The 22320-nt window shown below is 38.9% G+C and overlaps 4 protein-coding genes across 5 annotated transcripts in view; 1 reads left to right on the top strand and 3 right to left on the bottom strand.

The window, feature by feature from the left end:
• LOC117568505 (breast cancer anti-estrogen resistance protein 1) overlaps positions 1-6668 on the bottom strand; it is a 42104-nt gene extending 35436 nt beyond the window's left edge. The window contains exon 1 of the mRNA XM_052004207.1: positions 6309-6668. Coding sequence (XP_051860167.1) covers positions 6309-6647 — 339 coding nt within the window. The 5' untranslated portion in view covers positions 6648-6668. The remainder of the gene's footprint in view (positions 1-6308) is intronic.
• Positions 6669-7861: 1193 nt separating this feature from the next.
• On the top strand, positions 7862-10564 carry LOC117571265 (dynein axonemal intermediate chain 4). The gene is made up of 5 exons (XM_034253326.2): positions 7862-8158; positions 8216-8434; positions 8496-9943; positions 9997-10209; positions 10267-10564. The coding sequence occupies exons 1-5, from the start codon at positions 7967-7969 to the stop codon at positions 10478-10480; spliced, it is 2286 nt and encodes a 761-aa protein (XP_034109217.1). The 5' UTR covers positions 7862-7966; the 3' UTR covers positions 10481-10564.
• Positions 10565-13312: 2748 nt separating this feature from the next.
• Positions 13313-16906, bottom strand: LOC117571360 (DC-STAMP domain-containing protein 2-like). The gene is made up of 10 exons (XM_034253468.2): positions 16300-16906; positions 15413-15723; positions 15093-15353; positions 14666-15033; positions 14371-14539; positions 14005-14313; positions 13840-13945; positions 13719-13787; positions 13526-13663; positions 13313-13463 (listed from the first exon to the last, which is right to left on the bottom strand). The coding sequence occupies exons 1-10, from the start codon at positions 16881-16883 to the stop codon at positions 13373-13375; spliced, it is 2406 nt and encodes an 801-aa protein (XP_034109359.1). The 5' UTR covers positions 16884-16906; the 3' UTR covers positions 13313-13372.
• A 920-nt stretch (positions 16907-17826) lies between these two features.
• Positions 17827-21810, bottom strand: LOC117571471 (DC-STAMP domain-containing protein 2-like). 2 transcript variants are annotated; one of them, XM_034253627.2, is made up of 10 exons: positions 21581-21810; positions 21216-21526; positions 20894-21154; positions 20240-20453; positions 20032-20185; positions 18952-19429; positions 18321-18426; positions 18201-18263; positions 18007-18144; positions 17827-17941 (listed from the first exon to the last, which is right to left on the bottom strand). In XM_034253627.2, the coding sequence occupies exons 1-10, from the start codon at positions 21784-21786 to the stop codon at positions 17872-17874; spliced, it is 2001 nt and encodes a 666-aa protein (XP_034109518.1). In that variant the 5' UTR covers positions 21787-21810; the 3' UTR covers positions 17827-17871. The 2 variants fall into 2 exon arrangements, 1 of the variants encoding a protein (XP_034109518.1); XR_007954988.1 differs by lacking the exons at positions 17827-17941; positions 18007-18144; positions 18201-18263; positions 18321-18426 and having other exon boundaries at positions 19281-19429; positions 20032-20163; positions 21581-21809.
• Positions 21811-22320: the final 510 nt, after the last annotated feature.

The raw sequence follows: 22320 nt of genomic DNA, 5'->3' as shown, positions 1-22320 counted from the left end.
TGATGGATTTGTTTTGCATATAGTATTATTTATAGCACGAGACGCGTAAACAACATCGGGTCAAATGTGATAAACACAAACTTTATTTATATCACTCGATTGGTCTATTTTTACCAATTGCACAAACGAAATTCCATGAAACCTTTTTCGTTTTAGCCATTTGCCATTTTGGGGTTATCGGAGTCGAGGTGAATAATCACGCTGCATATCTTATCACGTGGACAACGACTGACGCTCACTGCAAATACCCGACTCTATAACTAACATATATGACTACGAACTGCGAATGCGAAATAAACAGAAATGTTAATGCAAAAGTGACAACACAAACGACAACGATAAGATTAGATACCCAAACATTAGATTAAAACGCAGCAACCAATATAATAATAATAATATGGGGCACTCACTGAGGAGCTCATAAATAAAATTCCGAATAACTTTCCTTCCATATAAATCCATAAAGCAAAAAAAAAAAACTGTCAAGTTTGCTTAGTACTTGAAATGTTGAACAAATATCAAGATCTGAAAGTAAAAGAGTTTATGACTTGAGCTAAAATACGTGTGCAAAAAGATTTCTCTGGAATTCGCTTTGAGATAAACAGGCAAATATTTAGTCGAGTCAGAGAATTGTAAACTTTACAGAGAAGTAGAAAAAGATATCACGATTATGATCTCATTTCGTTTTTAGTACAAAAGTTAAGATGTCATCTCAAAGTTGTAATCTAAAAATATGCGTTCCAATTTACAAATTTACATATAGATCATAAATATAGGATTATCCGGATGATCGCATGTAAAAGTTTATATAAGGGGAACGAACACACAAACGTTTTGATCAAACGAAAACTGAATTATGAGGCAATGCATTCACAAATTTGTACAATAAACCGTTTGCAGTAAAGCCAGATAATTGGTCAATAAAATACTTTAATGCACTTCACACGATTATCGATGGCATCTTCCTCCTCCTCCTCGGGGGCCAAAAGTCCAAAAAGACCAAAGTTGCCTTTACCAATTTGTCGACAAAAAAAGAAAAGAAAACCAAATTACTTGATGGCTGTCGAAATGGTTGAGATAAATCACAAAAAAATTCGGCGCCCGCCCGCGTCCATTGCGTAAATCAAAAATTTATGTTTTAGATTTCTTGATTTCTTGATTTTATGAATTTTTCTGTTTTCAGCGCATACAAATCTTTTGATTGTGAACAAATTTGGACGCTCGTTTTTCCAGCGACCAGCTTTTCACTGTCTGATTTATAAGGTCATCGAGCGAAACACCAAAATACAAATTTGAAGAGACACCCAGAGACAAAAAAAAAAAAAGCGGGCCCGGGGCCAAAACGTGGGCGCCCCTCTTTGGACTACGCGTTGAGATCATTAAGGCAACCCAAATGTGACATTTTCACAGATTAATGGGTCAGTCTGATAGAATATTTTTGGCGGCAACTTTGGCATAATAATCATGCATTAAACTACGCATTGAGGTGGCAACTCTGCAACAATCTGGAGATGTTTCTGGTGCTGCATTGGAATCTCTCTCATAAATCTTGCATGTCGCCGTTTTTGTCGCGTTTTCTTTAATTTAAGAGCAATTTATTAAATGCCCCCATCGCCGGAGCTTAATCTGCACTGGAAAATCTTTGGGGCAACTGCATAAATTAATTAAAAAACTGCCGCCGAAAGAATGCGTGAGATATTTTTGTGCCTGTGTGTCGAGCAACAATTCGCCAAGGCGCCCAAAAAAAGTATCTGTATCTGCGCTTTTGTATCTCTTCTTTGGATGTGCATCGCTGCAGTTGTTTGTGTGTCGCTTGACAGCGCTGATTAGCGCATTCTCAATATTTATGGCAGCTGTCGGTGTGCTCCTTTCCTCCAGTGGGAAAAATAACAATTTTTCTCCATTTTCATGCTCAATTTTGAATTGCTTATTAAAAAGCAGAACGACCCGAAATTATGTAATCAAATGCTGTCGTTGAAATTCTTGTATGTGCCACACGTAATCAACATTTGCAGATACATTTTTGTTGTTTGTTTGAATCGAAGTTGCACATGACGTGAGGAAAATTGTCGTCAGGAAAAGCCGCCAGGTAACAAACATCTTCAGTCTGTCTATAAATTAAGGAATTTCAAAACACGTACACGAAGAGTACACATTAATTCTTCACTCTACGCTTTCCACTTTCTTTCTTTCTTCATTGCATTCTGTGAGTTATGTTTTTTCCCCCATTTCTTCTTTTCTTTTTCATTTTAATGCAAATTTTCGCAGCCAGCGCTCATAATTTCAATGCGACAGCAAAATATGTTGGCGCCAGGCAGCTGAGAGCGTCGCTGGCTTCCATTAGCGCCTCTTGTCGAGCAGGGGACAGGGGCGGGGGCAACTAAAAAGGGGCGTGTCTGCTGGCCACTGGATGTAAAAATCTGCTACATGCATTTCAATTTACGACCCCGAAATGTTTGAAGTGGATTTTTTTTCGAAATATGAATTTGCAATGAATGGATTTCAACTTGAAGCTCAATGACCATCCCATAAATTGACGTTGGCAATTTTTGGCATTGGCAAACCAGATGCATAGATCAAAAAGTATCTCAACTGCGTCTCTGAGTTCAAGGTAGAGTTGAGATTTATAATTTATGAGCAACTTGATGATTACAACAGATAATTTCTGTGTACAAAAATGATTAATTACCATATATGACTTATTTTGCATTATTTTTGTGAACCCTCAAAGCAATGCCCATTGACAAAGGACTCAAGTCTGAGGATAAGCACACGCTGTCAACGCCAGCGGTCACGTGCTGTGTAAGAAGTCATCTCTTGGCCATAAATTTCAGTTGCCAGCAACTAACTTTAAGGCTTCTTCGCAGACAAAGTTCAGCACATAAATTCAATTGCCTTGTTGCAGTCTGCAGGACGCAGGTTGATTAACCCCACGAGATGGCGACGGAGCAAAACAAACAGCCGTCGAGTGTGCAGAGATGAAAGCCAAAACCAAGGATAACAAAAAAGAGAGAACGAGAGAATGTAAATGCGCTCTCAGATAAATTCAGCAAGGGATGCCAAAAAGCGCTGAATGGGAGCAAACAGGCAGCAGCCTGAGGTGGGTGGTTGGGGGTGGAGGGTAAACAACCCCAACTGAGGTTCAATTGCGGGCAAGTGCAAGGACGACGACGACAGCGAAGGCAACGCAAAAAAATAAATGTCGTGATCGAAAGCCGCCCAAACAAAAGGATGCAAACGATGTCAGGGATAAAATTGAAAGCAAACATAAACAAGAAGCTACCCAAAAAAATAAAAAAATAAAATAAAACCCACCACCAGCTGCGCTCTCTGGAAGCTGTCGAGGGCGGCCAGGAAAACCAAAAACTTCAAAGCATAAAAAAGAGCGTTGTTTGTTATGTCTTAAGGAAGCTAAGTCAGCAGAGGCAAAAGTGAGCATAACTTGGGAGGAAAAGTTAAAGCAATGTGGTAGGAAGACTCAGGACAACTTGGGAAGTAAAGGAAACTTAAAGCAATGTGGTAGGTAAAGAGCCGAATTTGGAAGAAAAACTCAGGACAACCTGGGAAGTAAAGGAAAGCAATGTGGTATGAAGACTCAGGATAACTTGGGAAATAAAGGAAACTTAAAGCAATGTGGTAGGTAAAAATTCGAAGATGGAAGACAAACTCTAGACAACCTGGGAAGTAAAGGAACCTGAAAGCTATGTGATAGGGAGAGTTAGGACAACTTGGGAAGTAAAGGAACCTGAAAGCAATGTGGTAGGTAAAAATCCGAAGATGGAAGAAAAACTCAGGACAACCTGGGAAGTAAAGGAACCTGAAAACAATGTGTTAGGAATACTCAGGACAACTCCGCAAGTTAAGGAAACTTAAAGCAATGTGGTAGGAAGACTAAGGACAACTTGGGAAGTAAAGGAACCTGAAAGCAATGTGGTAGGTAAAAGTCCGAAGATAGAAGAAAACTCCCCAAGTGAAGGAACGTGAAATGAACTCAGGAAAACTTGTGAAGTAAGGGAACCTGAAATAAATGTGGTAGGCATAAAGTTGAAGCAAAAGAAAAACTCTGGACAACTTGGCTTGCAAAGGGGGGGGGTAGCAAAGTCAGGACATTTTAGCATAACTTAAAGTCCAAGAGTCCAAGTGGCCAATAGACGCATGTGTGTGTATGTAAATTATGCACAACACTCAAGTGCGTCACGAACGAAGGAAAAATGCTAATGTAGCTACTGTATGTTATGTGGACCACCCAGCAGTAACCATAAATTGTGCTGTCTTCCCTCGCAATAGATGCCCGCTTTGAATGGCGTCAACAAATTTATTTCGCATCGCAGCGCATCTGATGTATGACGTGACTTTGACAGCGAAGTCACACAAAAGCGAAGCCATGGTCATCACACAACCGCGACTCCTGCATCAGGCATCAGGCAGTCAGCAAATGTGACGGCGTCGTTGTTGCCTCGCCTCGGCTTTTGCTTTCGTCATCATCCGCCTCCCACTTCCCCCGCTCTTACCTTCATCTGCTCCACGGTTTGCTGCCGTGTTTACATAACATGGCAATGACGCGCTGTATCCAGCAGCCCAGCATCGAGCGCTCAACACGCATGCGGCTAGCTCCATTGAGCTCTAGTCTGGCCAGGTCGACCAGGAAGGAGGAGGAGGGTGTAATACACACACACACACTGACAACCGCAGCCGGCGCTGTTCGTTTTTGCCGGCAAAACGACGCACAAAAAAGTATTAAAGGAAAAAGCATTCACAACATTTACGCTACGCACCCTGACAATGTGGTTAGCTACGAGTAGCTATCGCATCCACACACACACAAAACACGAGTGCTCCTCCTCGACATAACTATGAGTTGGAGAGTATTGGAGAGTGTATATGCGTATATATCTGTATATAGTAGTATCTGAAGGCATTGTGTGTGCGCTTGGCTTTTGTTTTTGTATTCGCTCTGACATTGTCCTCGATGCTTTGGACTGCAAATTAATGCGAGGTCTGTTTGCAAACTTTGCCAACTGATTGCAGCTAAGCACAAATTTCTGAATTTTTAAAATAGATTATTGCTCTGGAGAATACTTTTTATAAAAGTTTTTAAAATAGCGATAATATGAAGTCATTACTTACAAAATTTAGCAAACTCAAATGAATGTTATACTTAATAATTTGCTTACAATTAAAATTAATTTGAAACAATTTATATAAAGAACAATCTAATAATATATAAACATTTAAATATGCTTAATTTCCCACAAAATAAATATGTGTTTTCAATTTTTCAATATTATGAGTACATAGAGAAAATATAGATAGAAAAATCTTGATTTAAGATATTTTCAATTAAAAAAAAAAACAGCTTGAAATATGATATTTATATTGAAAAAATCTTGAATCTAGATTTTTATATTGAAAAAATCTTGAATCTAGATTTTTATATTGAAAAAATCTTGGATCTAGATTTTATACTAAATTAAGATTAAAATCTTGATTCAAGAAAATATTGAATTCTAGATTGAAAGTATTACGATATTGATAATAAGTATTAAAATGTGTTTAGCAGATTGATTGGGATTAAGCAATTAAAATTTATTGAAAGTAGTTCCAAAATACAGCAGTCTAATATCATAACATTTCAAATGATTCTGTCCGGAGGAAGTTTCCCAAAATTCTTTGTATACCTTTTGCTAACATCTGTTAAAATATTGTATCGAAAGTTGTAACTTATATAATAGAGGGATATCTCTATTGAGTATCGGAGACACAAAGTTGCTAGTTTCGTAATAAGCTAGAAAAGTTGCTGTAATATCCCATAATATATATAGTATAATATACTTAGAGCGATTAACATTTTTTCTTACGAATATTACATCACCTTGAAATCAAAAGTGACAAACATCTATCCACATGTGCTTGCCACTGTATATAAAAAATCCGTAATATATACCATATAGTATGTCCCTCTCTCTATCTATAGTATGTACAATTTGCCATTACAGCACATCCTTTTCATAGGTATATTCCCCAACCCACTCTATTATAGGAATGGTCCCACACCTATTCCCATTTAATTTCCGCCTCCTATTAAACCATTTCCTGCTTCATTGCCAACCTGTGTCCAACTCTCTGCTGGAGCACACCTCGCACTACGGCAGTTTCATTTAAGTAAATTTCCATATGAATAGCTGAATCAAAAGGCGCTGCCCGTAGCTGAAGTTGTAGCTGTATCAGAAAGCTGCACGTCTCCCCTCCTCTGAGCTGAGCTGAGCTGAGCTCTGGTTAACTTTCAATTAACGTCACATTTCACGTACCTGCGCACTTTTCACTCGATGCAGATGTAGCGTGCCGCCAGTGATGACCCCCGCGGTGGTCGCCTTGGCGTGCATTGGCGCTGAATTTATGACGTACTGCGTCTGCGGCTGCTGTTGCGACTGCTGCTGTTTGGCCACAGTTGTTGTTGGTGGCGATGTTGCTGCAGCTGCCCCAGCTCCAACTCCAGCTCCAGCCGGTGTTAGCTGCGGTTTGGTTACTGATGCCGCTGCCAATGTCTGTGTTTTTGCAACATGCCTAATTGAGTTTTCTGGTACTCGATTTTCACTTTGGCAGTCCATTGATGGCAATCGCGTTTCGTGTTGTTGTGCAACGGACATGCTCGTAATTAGCTTTTGGCAATTTAGACACTGTGTGACTGCGATAACTAGTATAAAACAGATATAGAGTCCGTATACATATATCTGATGTCTAACACCAAATCAATTAGACCACCTCACTTTTTACACACGAGATAGCGCACATTTGTATCTCAAAGATACACGCATGCAAAATTCACTTTCGTCCCGACAAAAAATGCGAATTCAACTGAATGCCGAATGTCGATTGTCGGAAAATTTACACCGGATGATTCCGGGTCTTCGTTTTGCACCGTACGCGAGTTCAACTGTTACTGAAACGCACTCACGAAGCTAGAGCTGGAGCTGAAGTTAGAGCGCCCTTCGGTGGTGGTTGTTAGCTGCCCCGGCAAAAGTGTTAGCTTTATCTGTGTTTTATCTGCAGGGGAAATTCGCAAGGAGTCGACGACGTTGAGCCCAAAAGGGACCGGGACCGAGACCGAGACCGAACCGGCACGTGAGCTTCTTGCCGATAAGCAGCCCAAAACAAACGCAACTAACGAGATGGGGGGGGGGGAAGCTGGGAGCCAGTATCACCATGAGATTTAATTAAAAATTACAAGTGTTCAGATGGCTAATTAACAAAAACGATTCAAGAGTGACGCCCCTTAAAACAGGGCACGTATTTTCAAAACACATTCAAATAAAACTGTGCAAATATTTAAAATCTGTTGTGTACTGCTATAAAGATTTCTATCAAAGGTACACATTAACCACTACATTATTTTTGTTCTATAGTGCGTATAAACACTTTCATTTTAGGGATTCGAAATGATAGAGTTTAGAGAATTTGAGAATGAAAGTTGTTAATTAAAAAGCGAAGGTGTTTACTTTAAGTGTTACGTTTAAATTTTAATGAACAAAATTTTGAAGTATTAACTTAATGAATCAATAAAATAAGTGAAGAATCGATTTTATATAAATTATAATCACTAAACACCAATCTGAAGCAATTTTCCAACCGGCTTAGAACCTAAAATTTAACTATAGACAAATCGTAACCACTTCTTGAATCAGTTTAAAAGTGTAGACGTTGAGTTAATTTACTGATTCTTTTAAACTGATTCAAGAAGTGGTTACGCTCCTCCCGATGCTTACATGGAAAATGTGTTAAACCCTTTCGAATCTATGTATGTGATTAAGTTAACAATTAAATAGTCGAATGGGAATAAATGTAAGGTTGATTTTTTGAGCTGAATAGCTACAACAGCAACAACTTTCATATGTAAAATCATTTTCACAATATTTCTATATTGTAGGCAGCAATTCAAAAGACTTTCCTAGCATAAATTAGCAACAATATGGATCAGCAATCTTTCATCAAGAAGGAGGAGTTCGAACTCCCCAAGAGCGGAAAAAAGTCAGTAAATGTCACTAGTGTCGAGCTAGAAGGGGAGACAGAGAAAGAGAAGAAACCCAAAGAGAAGAAACCCGCAGAGCACTCGTATGCACATGAGATAATGGCTGATCTGGAGTATCGTCAGCAGTTTAAGGTAGACTAAAAACTATATAACACTTTCATTCCCTAACTAATTTACAGCTGCTGTTAGGTGACCGAAGTGGTTGATGGGGAGGAGGTGGACATGACGCCCAACTATATATCCGATCAGCCTTACGCCGATCAGTTTCTCACGTTCAATGTGCATTTGAAGCACGAGGTCAATACCATGCAGCTGCTGCACTCCCGCTCTTCCCGCTCCCGCACACGACAAAGCATGCGCGGAGGTGTCGGAGGAAACAAGCAATCCATGGACGAGTTGATCAATGGCGTAAGAATCTAATGGAGTTAACCATTCTAATTTGTAGATGTAATGCCATTGTTTTCCCTAGATCATCTATGAGAATATTGTGTTTAGTGCTAGCAAGGTTGAGGAAATCAAACAGGGTCACGTTCCCGTGCCCTTCAAGAAGTCCTTTGTCAAGGTGACGCTACGCAAATCCGATTTCTTTGTGCTCTTCAATCAGCCCAGCACCACGGTGGCCAAGGGCACACCCCAAGGCGATCAGGTGGAGGCCGACAATCGTCACTACGAGTATCTGACCATGGGCAAGGGCAAGGTGCGACGTCGCTCCGACAACGATGCACAGACAACGCTGGTGTTGACCAACTCACGGACAGTGAACACCATTTATGTGGACTTCGCCACTGTGGGTTCTTATGTGTCCAACTTTGAGATGTACGACACACTGGAGGGTGTGAATCCCAAGAAAGATGCGCATGCCACCATGCTGAGTCTGGCCAAGCCGGGTGAAAGTGTGGGCACTCAAGTGATGGATGCAGCAGCCGCTGCATACCATGAGGAAGAGGAAGCTAAAGCCAAGGAGCGTGCCAAGAATCAAGCAACGGAGTTGTATCAACGTCCCGAATTCAAGACATCACTGCAGTACATTGGACGCACTCTCTCGAGCAATCTGTACAAGGCGGGAATGCAACGTTTCCGCAACTTTCAGCAGGTGGATCGCTGTGCCCCGGATGTGGAGTACAAGTACTCGTTGAAGCTGCTCTTCCGGCTGATCCCCGTGCCCAGCTACGATGAACGCAAAGCTGTTAGCGACATGAGTTTCTGCACCACCAACAGCGATATTCTGGCCATCTCCTACGGTCTGTTCTCGTTCTCCTCGCAGCAAGTCCCCAGCTCGGGGGATGTCTACATCTGGAGCATTAAGAATCCTGGTGAACCGGAGCGTGCTTACTACTATAAAATACCCGTAACTGCACTTTGTTTCTCTCCTTATCTGCCATCGTTGATTGCCATTGGCATGTACGATGGCAGCGTTGAGGTGCGCAACGTCGCCGATCTCGGCAATGTTCCCATTGCGGTGTCTCAGCGAAGTACTTCACCTGGCTGCTCCCCCGTGGTGGCCATACGTTGGCTCAAGCAGACCACCGACGACGATGCCAACGAGATTGATCCGTTCCTGAGCCTGTCCCAAGATGGTTCCGTCACTCGCTTCTCCATCATCAAGTCGCCTTATTTGCTGGGCTTCACTCAGATGACTCTCGAACGCATCGAGGGACATCCCGAGGGCATTCGTGTACCGCTGATGCCCACCATGGTTGTGGAGTCCAACCGGCATCCGCAGGGACTTTACATTACCACGCATCCGGTGCACAAGGACATCTATTACATACTCACCGACGAGGGCTGCATTCACAAGTGCTCCATCAACTATCAGCATCAATATCTGGAGGTGCTCAAGTGTCACGATGGCGGGGTCAATGTCATGGAGTTTTCACCCTGGTCACCCAAGCTCTTTCTCACCTGTGGCAACGATTGGTAGGGGGAAATTGGTTTCCCTTCTTCTTTCTCATTCCTTTTCCCATACTTAGGTATGTGCGCATTTGGATTGATGGCATGACGCGTCCTTTGATTGAACTGCTCGATGACTTTCAGCCCGTGCACTGGGCCAACTGGAGTCCCACTCACTCCACTGTCCTAGTCTCCATGAACCGCGATACGGTTAGCGTTTGGGACATTCGCCGCAACATACTCAAGCCCATGGGAAAGCACGAAATGGATTCCTCCTATAACACTATTGGACAGTGAGTAAAGCCTTGTTATCTTTACCTTTTCTTTACCCCATTTTAATCTTTTTATAGATTCTCGAATAGCGGCACCACTTTGGTTGTGGGCAATGAGCGTGGCAATGCCTTGTTCCAGGGCCTAAATGATATGCCATTTCCACCGCATTTTCAGTACGATGAGCTGGAAAAGGCCATCTACAAAGCCATTGGCAATGATCAGGATCTCTTCATTGAGCTAAAGAGCATCGGTTTCTTTGGCTATCCCGGCAAGAAGAACCATAAACCATAGAAAACTGTATAGGATTAGGCAATTGAAATGTAATTGGATTTTGGGTTTCAATATTACAAATATAATAAATAAAGCGCTCTAAAATTGGAGGGTACCATAAAATAATATATTATTTTTCATAAAAAGTTAAGATTCACAATAATCGAAACGAAAGCTCTTATTAAATTAAATATAGCAAAAATTATAAGCCTTTATAACCTATCAGGTAGCATTTTTTAAACTAATCAAATCTGATGTACAAAAAAATCTTTCAGAAATGTTTTACTTTATCTTATCTGATCTATAAGTAAAACTTTTACAAATTTCTTGCTTGTCCTTCCTTTGTGTACACATCGGTTGTTAATAAAAAGGGAGATCAGAGTGCAAAGAAAGGATCAAGATCAGATCAACCCCTAAAATGCGTGACAAGCTCAACAGGTAACGAATCCACTCAACTTCAAGGAAGACAACTTCCTTCACACTGAACTTGAAGCTAAGGAATTGTCCCCTTAGCTCTGGCAAAGGTTCAATGACTCAGTGCGCACTCAGAGAAGAAAAGCTTCTGCAATTTGCCGCTACTTATTTACGCCGATAAACAAGGGCTTATAACGGAATGGGAATTGGATCAGTCGGTTGCACGGCGACAGCTCGAATTACGGAATGCAAACAGGTAACACAAGACGACGACGATGATGACGAACAGAAACGAAAACGAAACGAAATCAAATAAGCGATTCGGCAAATATGAAGATGACCCTTACTTTGAGTGTGTTCTCTCCTGCGTTCTCCGTTCTCGGTTCTTCGATCTTTTTGTGCTCTGATCTGTGTGTGTGTGGTTTAAATGTCGCATTTGGTGGTCAGTTGAGGGTTCAAAACCTGTGGAGCAGCGGGTGTTAAATATCAAATAAACACTTGTGTACACATTAGCATACAAGATGAAAGAGGAATTTATTAAACAGCCATAAAAATGTAGAATAGAACCCTGATCAAACTTCGGTTACAGTTGTTCTTTTTGACCAAAGGCAGCGACAACTTAAGAAATAGAAATAAATGTCAAAATTTGTGGCTCATAAATAAAAAGAGAGTTGAAAGGAGGGGGAACATTGAGACCACCATCACATAAGATGGCTGTAAATTACACAGCACATTCCGAAGCCGAAGGCAGACAACAAAAAACAACAAAAAAAGAGAAAAGAGACCAAAAACAAACGCCGCTGAATGTCATCATCAAAGCCCACAATCCTTGTGCTGATTCAGGCTCAGCTTCAGCCTCAGCCTCAGGCATCGTCTTCGTCTCCATCTCAGCTGCATTAATTGTTGAGAAACAATCTCAGGCTTGTCGTGGTTGTCGCATTTAATGAACATTTAATTGCAGCCCACATGTGCGCCAAACAATGTCCACAATGAGAGTCGAGGAGCCGACCGCAGGCACAAATTGAAAACAAAGTGTTATTGCCCAACGCAAAGACGCTCATCATTATCGTTGTCATCATCATCATCAGCATCAACATCCACATTATCGCCAGAGCTGACAAGGAGACAAACGAGCTTACAGTAGCTGCTGCAGTAGCTGATATGGCCATGACAATGTCAACCAGAACACGAGATGACGAGGCAAACGCGATACGCAATGCCATTTTGCCATTTTGCCAATAAAAGCTGCGATTCATCAGAATTTCTTGGATTCCCATAGCGGAGTTATTTGCTCTCTCTCTCTCTCTCGTGTAGCGGGAGCAGCTTAAAAAGTCGCTGGCTGGTAAACAGGTCTCAGCTCAACTCTGCTCGGGAGAAAGGTGCTGATGACTAGATGACGAGATGCTAAAAGAAATGGAGCTCATAAAGCGCACAATTCATCTGTTTGCCACAACATGCAATTATTAGTTGCAAGTTGGCTTAACCCATAGTTGCCTCAATTTTCTGTGACATAATTATAATATAATATATAATAATATAATAATAGTGAATAAATCAACTATAATTATAGTTATAGAATGTGTATCAAATTAATATAAATTATTAGGAATATTTATTTATAATAAATGACTTTCATGTTCATGCCACAAAAATTCGATTATCTATCATCTAAAAAGTGTCAATTTAAATCATGATCAATCAGTTCATTGAATGAATTGTAAATTAATAAGCTTTTTAATAAACTTTCCAATTTAATTTAAAAGCAATCTCTCTGTTGAAAAATTAATTTATTTAAATAAAAATATACTTTCTCTTTTTTTAAATCATTTCAAATTATTAATATTTTTTCTGGTCTAAGAAAACAGTTTTTTCTGCTCAAAAATAATTTTATTTATAAATCCTATATTTACTTAAGGAAAATTCTACAAATTCAACAGCACTCTAATATATCAATAGATTCATAATTAAAAATAAAATATGGCAAAGCTTAATATAAGAATGGTGATAAGTTTGTAATTAATTACGTATGTAATATCTATAAAGTTTCTAATTTTATCCTACAAAAAATCTAGATTGAAAAAATCTTAATTTAAGCTTTTTCGATCTTAAAAAGAACAATCGTTAAATAAAATTTTTAGGTTAAAACAAGATATTTATGCTGAATTTGCAATAAAAACATCTTATTTTAATATTAAAATCTTGATTCAAGATTGTTTTATTCTAGATTGAAAGGAAGATTGCAAATCTTTATTTAATAACTTTTTGATCTTAAAAAAAAATCTTGTTCTTGTTTCCTAAAATGTTGGAATTCACTTCCTTTAAAATTAAACCTTATTACTGTTGTTTTTACCGTTAGCTCAGTAAGTAAAGATGTCGCAAATCATTGTGTCGTGTGTATATTTATTTTAGGTCATTTTTTTGTTTGTATGTACATACATATAGTATGTATGTTATGTATTTTGATGTGTTTAACATTTCATAGATCTCATTACGTTAAGTTTAAGCACTCTTGTGCCGCTCCGAAAAAGTTTGGCCACAGTAAATGTTTTGTGGTCGATAAGGTTCATTATCAGGATCATCAGAAGAATCCCTAAAAAATACAGACATAACTTTAAATAAATTGGCATAATAATCTTAAAGAGATAAGCTTACTCCACTTCCGAATACTGAGTGTAATCGCCATAGACAGTTGGAGGATTGCAGATGATGCAATGACAATTTGACTCAATGAAGCATGTTTGACAATAAATGCCTCTGCACTTGGGTGTATCGCATTTCACAGTATCAGTTCTGAAAGTAGTTAAAAATTAAAGCTATTTTTTGAATGAGTAAATGAATCGTTTACTTGGTTAGTTTGGCATGGCAAATGATGCATTTTTGCTTCTTGTAGCCGCCAAAACGACCGCAGGAAAGTCTGAAAATTAAATTATAATTAAAGCAGAATTATCAAATACTTTGAAACTTACCTATAAAGTACAACATGGAACAAGTTTGTGCCTTGCAACTGGCAATCTCCTTCGATATAGGCATTTATGGCACGAGCTGTGCGTCGAGAGGTCAACACAAAGACATCTGCAAATATAATAAGCATATTATATATATTATATATGATCTATAATCGATGAACTAACCTCTCTCACGCATCAAACGCTGCAGCAAATACTGCGCTCTTTTATTGCTATTCTGTGGATAGAAGCTGGCCATGATCAGATGACGTGTGCGCAGCGAATATCCATCAAAGATTAACAACAGCCAGGTCAATAAACACAACATCATAATCTCCCAATAGCGCATATATTTCGGAGGTCCTGGCAAAGGCAAACAATGCTGAACATCCACAAATAAACTCTTGGCCAACGGCTCAAAGGATTGGACCAAGCTACGTATAATGAAGCCAATCATTCCGCCGCCTTCCACCAGAATTTTGGTATACTCAGGAGCTATTTAAAAAGTATATATAAGAAATGATTGGAAATTAAGGTTTTTATGTTACTTACGTTGCAAATCTGCCGTTTGATGTGAATGATATGACATTATAGCCAACATCCAGAAAAGACTGACATCCACAAAGCAGATGATGAAAAGCTGCAAGCTTGTGATGATCATAAACATCCAAGAGTCATAAGTGATTTCCAACTCAAAGTCCAGATGTCGCAAGGCGGAAAGCTAAAAAGAATGATTTAAAAACTTTACAACCAAGAGCGTAAAACAACAAATTTCCATGTTTCCAACTCTGCTAGTCTCCAAGATATAGCATCCTAAACACGCAGACAGACAGACATCAGGAATTACCTTCACATACTTGTTCTTCTCTTGTGCTCGCAATGGCATTGCACTGTAACCCAAAGTTCTGTTCTGCTCTTCATTGTGGGCAAAGAACTGCGTTGTCAAATACACATTCAGAAAATTTTCGTGCCCCAAAAAGTTGGCGCGAAAATAGATGGCAGCCAACAAAACAGATATGATCAACGCAATGATGATCAAATCAAGCCATAAGAAGATGTATTTAAATGATTTCATCTCCGCATCAAACTCGTTGCCCAGTTCCAGTTCAACATCAGTGCTCGATGGAACAGCATCTTCAGGCGATTGTTGTCCATGATCAAAAGTGATGCTCACCGCAAAAATTGATCTTATGTTGTCAAAGCTCTCCAAGGGTCCTGCAAGGAGTATACAAGTAGTATATATAGAACGACCTCTAAATACTCTTTTGATTTACTTGTAAACATTTGTTCGCCCAGCTCCTGATGCTGTTGCATGTAGGGATCAAAGAAGCTGGCCAAATCCTTGAGATTCGAGCAGAACCAAGCGAAACGCTCTTCCATATGACAAACTGATTTCTCTCCAGGAAACTTGGCCAAACATTCCTGAACGCTAATATTCCCAGCGCCCAAACAACGATCATAAGGTGCGCCCATTTGATTGTCAAAGAAATTCTGCTGATGTCTCAACCATTCACCGCAGCTGCTATAGCTGGTATCTAAAATAAAGAAAGTTACTCTTAAGTCTCAGTTTTAGGGAGATTCCTTTGCCACTTACACAACCCCACAATGGGCGTCTCTAGACGCTGCAACACATCATCTAGTCGCACCATTAGAGCCCGAACTTGCTTCAAACAATTGTAGATGGACTGTTCCACGACATAGATGGGTTCACCCATGATCTGATGCAGCGGAGTTAGCGCACTGTGCACCAAACCCTGATCACATGCCACACTGCGTATCATGATGTCTATATTGCGTATGATATTCATCACGGGTCCAGTCAAAGCCAAGTAAAAGGCCCAGGTCATGAGCAACAGGCGTCCTCTGTAGCCACCGAGGATTGGAAAAAACAGAGCGCCAATGCATCTGAAGGTGAGGAAAAGAAAGAGTTCCATTAATATTATAGACTATTTCATTCGCTCACTGACTGATTAGTTCAGGGATTCAACTAGCCAAGGGTGAAGCGAAAATCCAAAATTTTTGGTAAACTTCATTACGTATAATCTTCCAGCTCTTACCACTGAAGTTTTTGGCAAGCTATGTTGTGTAGGCATTTCAGCCTCCTAGCTCTTACCACTGATATTTTATTTAAGTATTCTGTGTTGTGATAGCAACCTCCCAGCTCTTAGCTCAAATATTTTTTAAAGAACTATTTTTTGTACGTGTTTCAGCCTCCTGGCTCTTACCAGTTGAAGAGTCTGTAAATCAACTACATATATATATTTGAATAAACTTCATGGCTATAGGTTAACTTGACTCATCAATTTGAAGAAGACATTGTGTAATGCTGAAACTATTTTAAATTGAGTATTCTTCCTTTTTTAAGTTCTAAGATCCTGAGATTCAAATGTAGATGAACAGTTCTATCAACTCTTTAGTTTCTTATACACTGAAATCGATGTTCAAGGTTTACTCAAACCCCTTCAAGAATTTCTTACTCACCTCGTCGTGTGACTACAGCAAAGTACTAAAATGAGCAGCACTAGGAGCACGATGAGCAGCCACATCATATTGAGATCTCGATCCGCCTTCTTGTCGAACATGTACCAGAAGAGCACCAAAAAAATACCCGAGATGTAGCCCCCAATGACATACATGAGCATGTGCTCAAACGGAAGAGTTGTAACTACATCCTCTTTAGCTGGTGGCTGCGGATCCTTGGCTGGTTTCTGTGGTTTCTCTTGGGGATAGACTGGTGGCTCGTCCTTGCCCGCCTCGTCTTTTCCCGCTGATTTTTGCCTATTCAATATATCGTAATCCGATCTTGCCTCGCTGGAGTACCGCAACTTTTTTCCTTTTATGCCGTAATAAACGTTGGCCTCCTTGTGCCAATGTGGAGGCCAGACATGATGTGATTTCTTGGTTTTATTTTCCGAGTCGGATGGAGTCTGCTGTTCATCGCCATCGTCGCCAGCATTTTGACGATCCCATTCCCACTCCGGTTTCGGTTCTCTTTTCCTCTCCCAGCAAGTGTCTTCACTAGAGGAAGATGAAGTTCGAGATCTGATTTTGCTATATCTCGGCATTTTTTATAACAACTTTACTTATTTTACAATTATACTTTCGACTAGAAATTCTAGGAATTTCTGACTCTATTCATTTGAGATGACTACAAGTAAAATCTTGATTTAAAAGGGCATGTACAACTAAAAGAAAAGTTGAACATTAAGAAGGGAAGTCAGATACAAGCTCTCCATTTTGAATTCTTAAAATATACCAAATACATATAGCGAAAATTACAAAAATATACCGAAGACTATATTTCCCCATTTCGCATCCATTTTGACTAAAAGCAAGAAACTGCGATACTATTCTTATATATACCAAATTAATATACCAGAAAAAATACTAAAATATACCGAAGGCCAAATTGTCCCCTATCCATTTCGAATAAAACCAAAACAGAGCGGAATTTTCCTGAAATATACCAAATTAATATACCATCAAATACTGAAATATGAGCAAATTAATATACCAGAAAAAATACAAAAATATACCGAACTCCTAATTGTCCCGTATCCATTTTGAATAAAACCAAAACTGACTATTCTTAAAATATACCAAAGTAATATACTAAGAAAATACTGAAATAAAACCAGAGGCTATACAGCTTGCATAGCATAAAAGTCATCGCAACTAAATGGTTTCTTTTGAGCATGCTAAACTTAAAGCACCTCGTAAATTTTATAGAATAACAACTTATAAGTTTTTACATTCTTTCACTTTTGACTAAATGCATTCAACTAAATATACTATATGAAAGAACTTTGAATAAACTTGTCAAACAATTGAAAAAGCCAATTAATTAGATTATTTATTTATCAACATTTATTGATTAGAATTAAGTTTAAGCATATAAAATACAAAGTCAAAAGAACTGAGGTGTTTAGAATGCAATTAAATAATGAAGTTGTGTGATTTATTTAAAAAGTTTTAGTATTTTAATAAATTATATATATAAAAATAGCTATTAACAATTCAATTTTTTTGTATAAAATTTTCAAAATGGGTCTGTTATTTACCGCAATAAAGTTTTGTCTGCTGCTGTCCATAGGAAACCACATCGGGATCATCCGAGGAGTCCCTGGAAAAATGACCCATTACATAAGTAATCTCAAAATATATATCTGCCAAATTCAAGATGCTTACTGAATCTCCGAGATAACGCTGCAATCGTCACAATCAAGAGATCGCTGGCAAAGATTGCATCTATTGTTCGATGCGCTAAAGCAGAGCTGGCAAAAGATGCCTTGGCAACCAGGTGAATCACAATTGATGCGGGGTGAGCTGTAAGAGCGATCCTGAGATGAAATACATTTTTGGTTGCTAGTTACCAGACTAACGAGCTAAGCAGCTTGCCACAAAGGACGCACACATCACAGCGAGGCCAGAGAAAGTGGCAACAACTACAGAAGAAACAGAGTTAGTGATATATTTTGGAGTTGCACAGCAGTTGTTCTGACCAGCATAGCTTGGCGTGCAACCAGTTGAAGCAGCTGCTTCTATAACTTAAGGTGTGGTAAGAAAACGCAGCTCGTGCCTGGCGACGTGGCATCTTAAAGAAGTTAGCTATGGGAGAGAAATGAGAGATAAGCAAAAGAAATTGTATATTTAACAACATTTTAATATTATAAACCGATTGTATTAAAATTTTCAGGAATCACGTAGAATGTATTTATTATGTTATCTATGAAAATTAGTTTGCCCAGCTTTAAAATTGGGTTTGCAATTTAATAGTTTATTTGATTTCAAAAGTATTAGGGAGTTCCAAATTTAAGCAAGAAAGCTAAAGACGAGTGTGCTCGACTGTGAGATCCGCGCAACCCATTTATAATAAAAAGTAAAGCAGTGCGGTATTATTCTGAAAATATACCGAATACATAGTCAGCATTTATTGATATACCGAATTATTGATGTATAGTACAAAATATACCAGATTTTTAACCAAATTCGACCGTGTTTTATTATAGAAAACTATAGAATAATCGACACTCTAATTTAATAAATTTATTCAAATACTGTTATACCCAAAATATACCAAAGACTACAGAATATACTATACCAAAATTAATAGTAATCATCTTATGCACTCACCTCTCTCCTTGAGTATCTTCTGATGCAAATAAATCGCTCTTATTTTCGCACGTTCTGGATGAAAATGTTGCATGATCACATGCCTCAAACGCAGCACAAAAGGCTCCGTTAGCAGTATAAGCCAGGCGAGCAGACACAACTGAAATATTTCCAAGTACTTGCGATAGTTGGGCCTTAAAGGCAACGGCAGACAAGTCTGCGTATTGAGCGATCTCTGCTGCGTCAAAGGACGAAAAGCATTCGCAATGCCACGCATAATGTCACCCATGAAACCGCCTTGTTTGATCTCCAGTTCAATGTAAGCGGGCAACTCGAGTTCCGCCTGCTGACGGCCATAGTAGGAGATGCTGGCCAGCAGCCAGAAGAGACTGTAATCCACCACACAAATTGCAAAGAGCTGCACGCAGCTGATGAGCAGCAAGAAGGCGTGCTCAGCCAGCAGCAAACACTCGCAGCTCGTGAGACGCGGACTGCTAAGCTGAGGAATGAAGAAAGAAAATTGTGAAGCAATATGGAAAACAAATAAAAAAGTTACAAATGAGTGTGTAACTATGCGGTATTATTGCTAAAATATATCAAATTAGTATATCTAAAAGGTACAAAAATATACCAAAAGTGATATTTGGTATATAGATATACTATATATAATATATACTAGTACCAAATATACCGAAAAATTGGATTCAATTTTTAATTAATACAATTTTACCTAACCGATGGAATTTCTGAAATATACCAAAAGCTATGTTTAGTATCTTGATAAATACACTACATTACATTCAAAATATACCATAAAGCTCAAGATATACCATAGAAATTACCAACAAATTCGAGACATCTTCTATTGGCACAAAGTTTTACACTTCTATTCTATGGTTTGAATATACTCAAATATACCAAATGCTATATTTGGTATATTAATAATCTACTACAACAAAATACACCAAAAAATATATACATTCGCTATTGGCACAAGGTTGTAATACACTTTTACCCTATGCTTAGAATACTATACTGTACTGTAATATACCAAAAGCAATATCAATAAACTATTACCCTCAAAATATACCATAAATTTACCTTCAAATACTTGCAACGCTCTAGACACTTTAACGGCAACACTCGTCTTCTTCCTTGTAGCCTGAATTGTTGTTCAATCGCATAAAAGTCGCTAGTCAAATAAACATTCTGATAACTGCGACTCTGCATATACTGCAGATAGAAGAAGGCGGCGCTAGAAAGGATTGTAGAGTATTAAAATAAACTATAATTAATTTGTTTCGCCCACTTGACAAACACTAGCAACAGCAACACCCAGCAGAGTAAATCCAGACAGCTTTGCAAAACTCGGAAAGGACGCAGACTCTGCGTAATGTCCTGCAGGATCTGCTCGCTGACATCGGAAAGATTCTTCGAGGCATTTGTGTGAAAGTTAAAATTGTGCTTAAAACTGATGCTAGCATCAAACATTTGCTCCAGCTGTGCTACAAATTCATAATAGCCTATAAAGTAATAAAAAAAATAGAAATATAAAAAATAAAATCTTTTTTAGTTTTTCGGCGCTCGACAAAAATTAAATATAGAATACTCGTAATGTTCAGCATGTATTTTAGGAATTTTGGATTTTATCATTGTCGTTTTTATATGAATTAAGGGATCGTATAAAAAGCTTAGACTTAAAACTCTAGCTATAAATACGTATTATAGATCAAATTAATAAATTCAAATTAAGATTTAGTTTGTAAAATAACTCCGCAAAAGATCAACAAATTCGCTTAAATTTTAAACCGACGATATTGGTTATTTTCAAAATGATATTCTGAAAATTTCAGAATCCTGATTCTCATAGTCAAAGGATCTAAATATTTCTACAAACGGATAATCATTTTAATTCTTTCCCTGATCTAATATTCTAACCTACCAATATCTAAGCTAAACTTACGCTCCATTATAGAATCCATAAAATTCCAACTTTTGCTCCAGAAGTCAACGCAAAACACATCGAACAACATCACAGGCAAGCAGACGGCCATATAAAGTCTGGTGGCATAGCAAAGTGATCTGACATAAACGAAATTCTCGCGACACTTGATCACAACTCGCTCAGCAGCGCGCTGACAACGAGTGCCGGGTGATCCTCGCTGGGAATTACAAAGTTCCGCCACAGACTTCAACCAGGAAGAACAACTCTTGAAAGTATCAACTAAAGAGAGAGGAAATCAACAAACATGGAATCAACCAAACATTTAAAATTGTCGACTCACTGAAGAACAGCAAATAGCTTTGGATGCTCAGCAAGAGATCCATCACCTGACGCAGCACGCGACGCACTTCGTCCAACATCAGTCCAACAGCTGATTGCACCGTTTTGATGGGTTCGAGCAGCACATCCAACAACTGGCCAATTGCCTGACGCAACAGTTGCTGACCACAGTCCAGACTTTGCAGCATTATGCGCAGATTGGCCATAATATTGGCCGAGGGACCCAAAGCAGCCACAAAGAAGGCCAAAGTGATGAGCAAAGCGCGTCCTCGAGAGCTGCTCAGCGAAGGCAAAGCGAGCACAAAGATGCAACTGAAGTACTTAAACATTAATACAAGAATAAAACTGTGATTACCACCAGCTCACCGCATGGGTCGACTATAGATCAGTATTATACACACAATTCCCAAGCACGCCATTAACAACCAATTCTGACTGAGTTCCTTCAACTTTTCCACGGGTTGCCAATCATAACAAAGCAGTATCAGGCTTATGCTCGTCAAATAACCCGCTACAATCAAAGGTATCATCAACTTAAGTGGCCAAGCAAAAGCTGCGCTAATATTCGACATATTGTTAAGTGTAAAATAGTGTAAAGCAATGACAATTAAATTGCCTTGAACTTATTGTCCGTTACTTTTCAATATTCAAATAAGAGCACCACTGCTTGCTAAGCATTGCACTGCTTGCCTTGCTTGTATACTATATTTGTCTCGCTCGCACCAAGTGCTGGCTGCGCGCAGCGTCTGATTGGCAGCCATGCTTGTTTCCAATGTGCTACGCAAAAAGCTGACTGCTATATTACTTATGCATAGCAGCTGTTAAAAATTCAAACACATAGTTTTTGTTTTCTCTTTCTTTGCTTCTCTTTTGCTTCACGTTTTTTGTTTTATTGAATCAAACCAACTTACACTCGAACTTTTTGCGGGTTCTCAACTTGTTCATTCTTTTACAAATGTCAAAACCTTAAGTTTCATTTAACAAACTGTGCCGTATTTTTTTTGGGATATTTCATAGTTGTGAATTTTTATTTTGTTTTTTTTTTATGTTTTGAGGGATTTTTATTTTCAAACAGCGCGAATGCGTCCTGAATGTAACGAACTTTA

Source organism: Drosophila albomicans, chromosome 3, assembly GCF_009650485.2.
Source record: "Drosophila albomicans strain 15112-1751.03 chromosome 3, ASM965048v2, whole genome shotgun sequence".
Lineage (NCBI taxonomy): Eukaryota > Metazoa > Arthropoda > Insecta > Diptera > Drosophilidae > Drosophila > Drosophila albomicans.
Note: the sequence above shows the minus strand (reverse complement) of the source record. Positions and strands in the feature narration are given on the sequence as shown.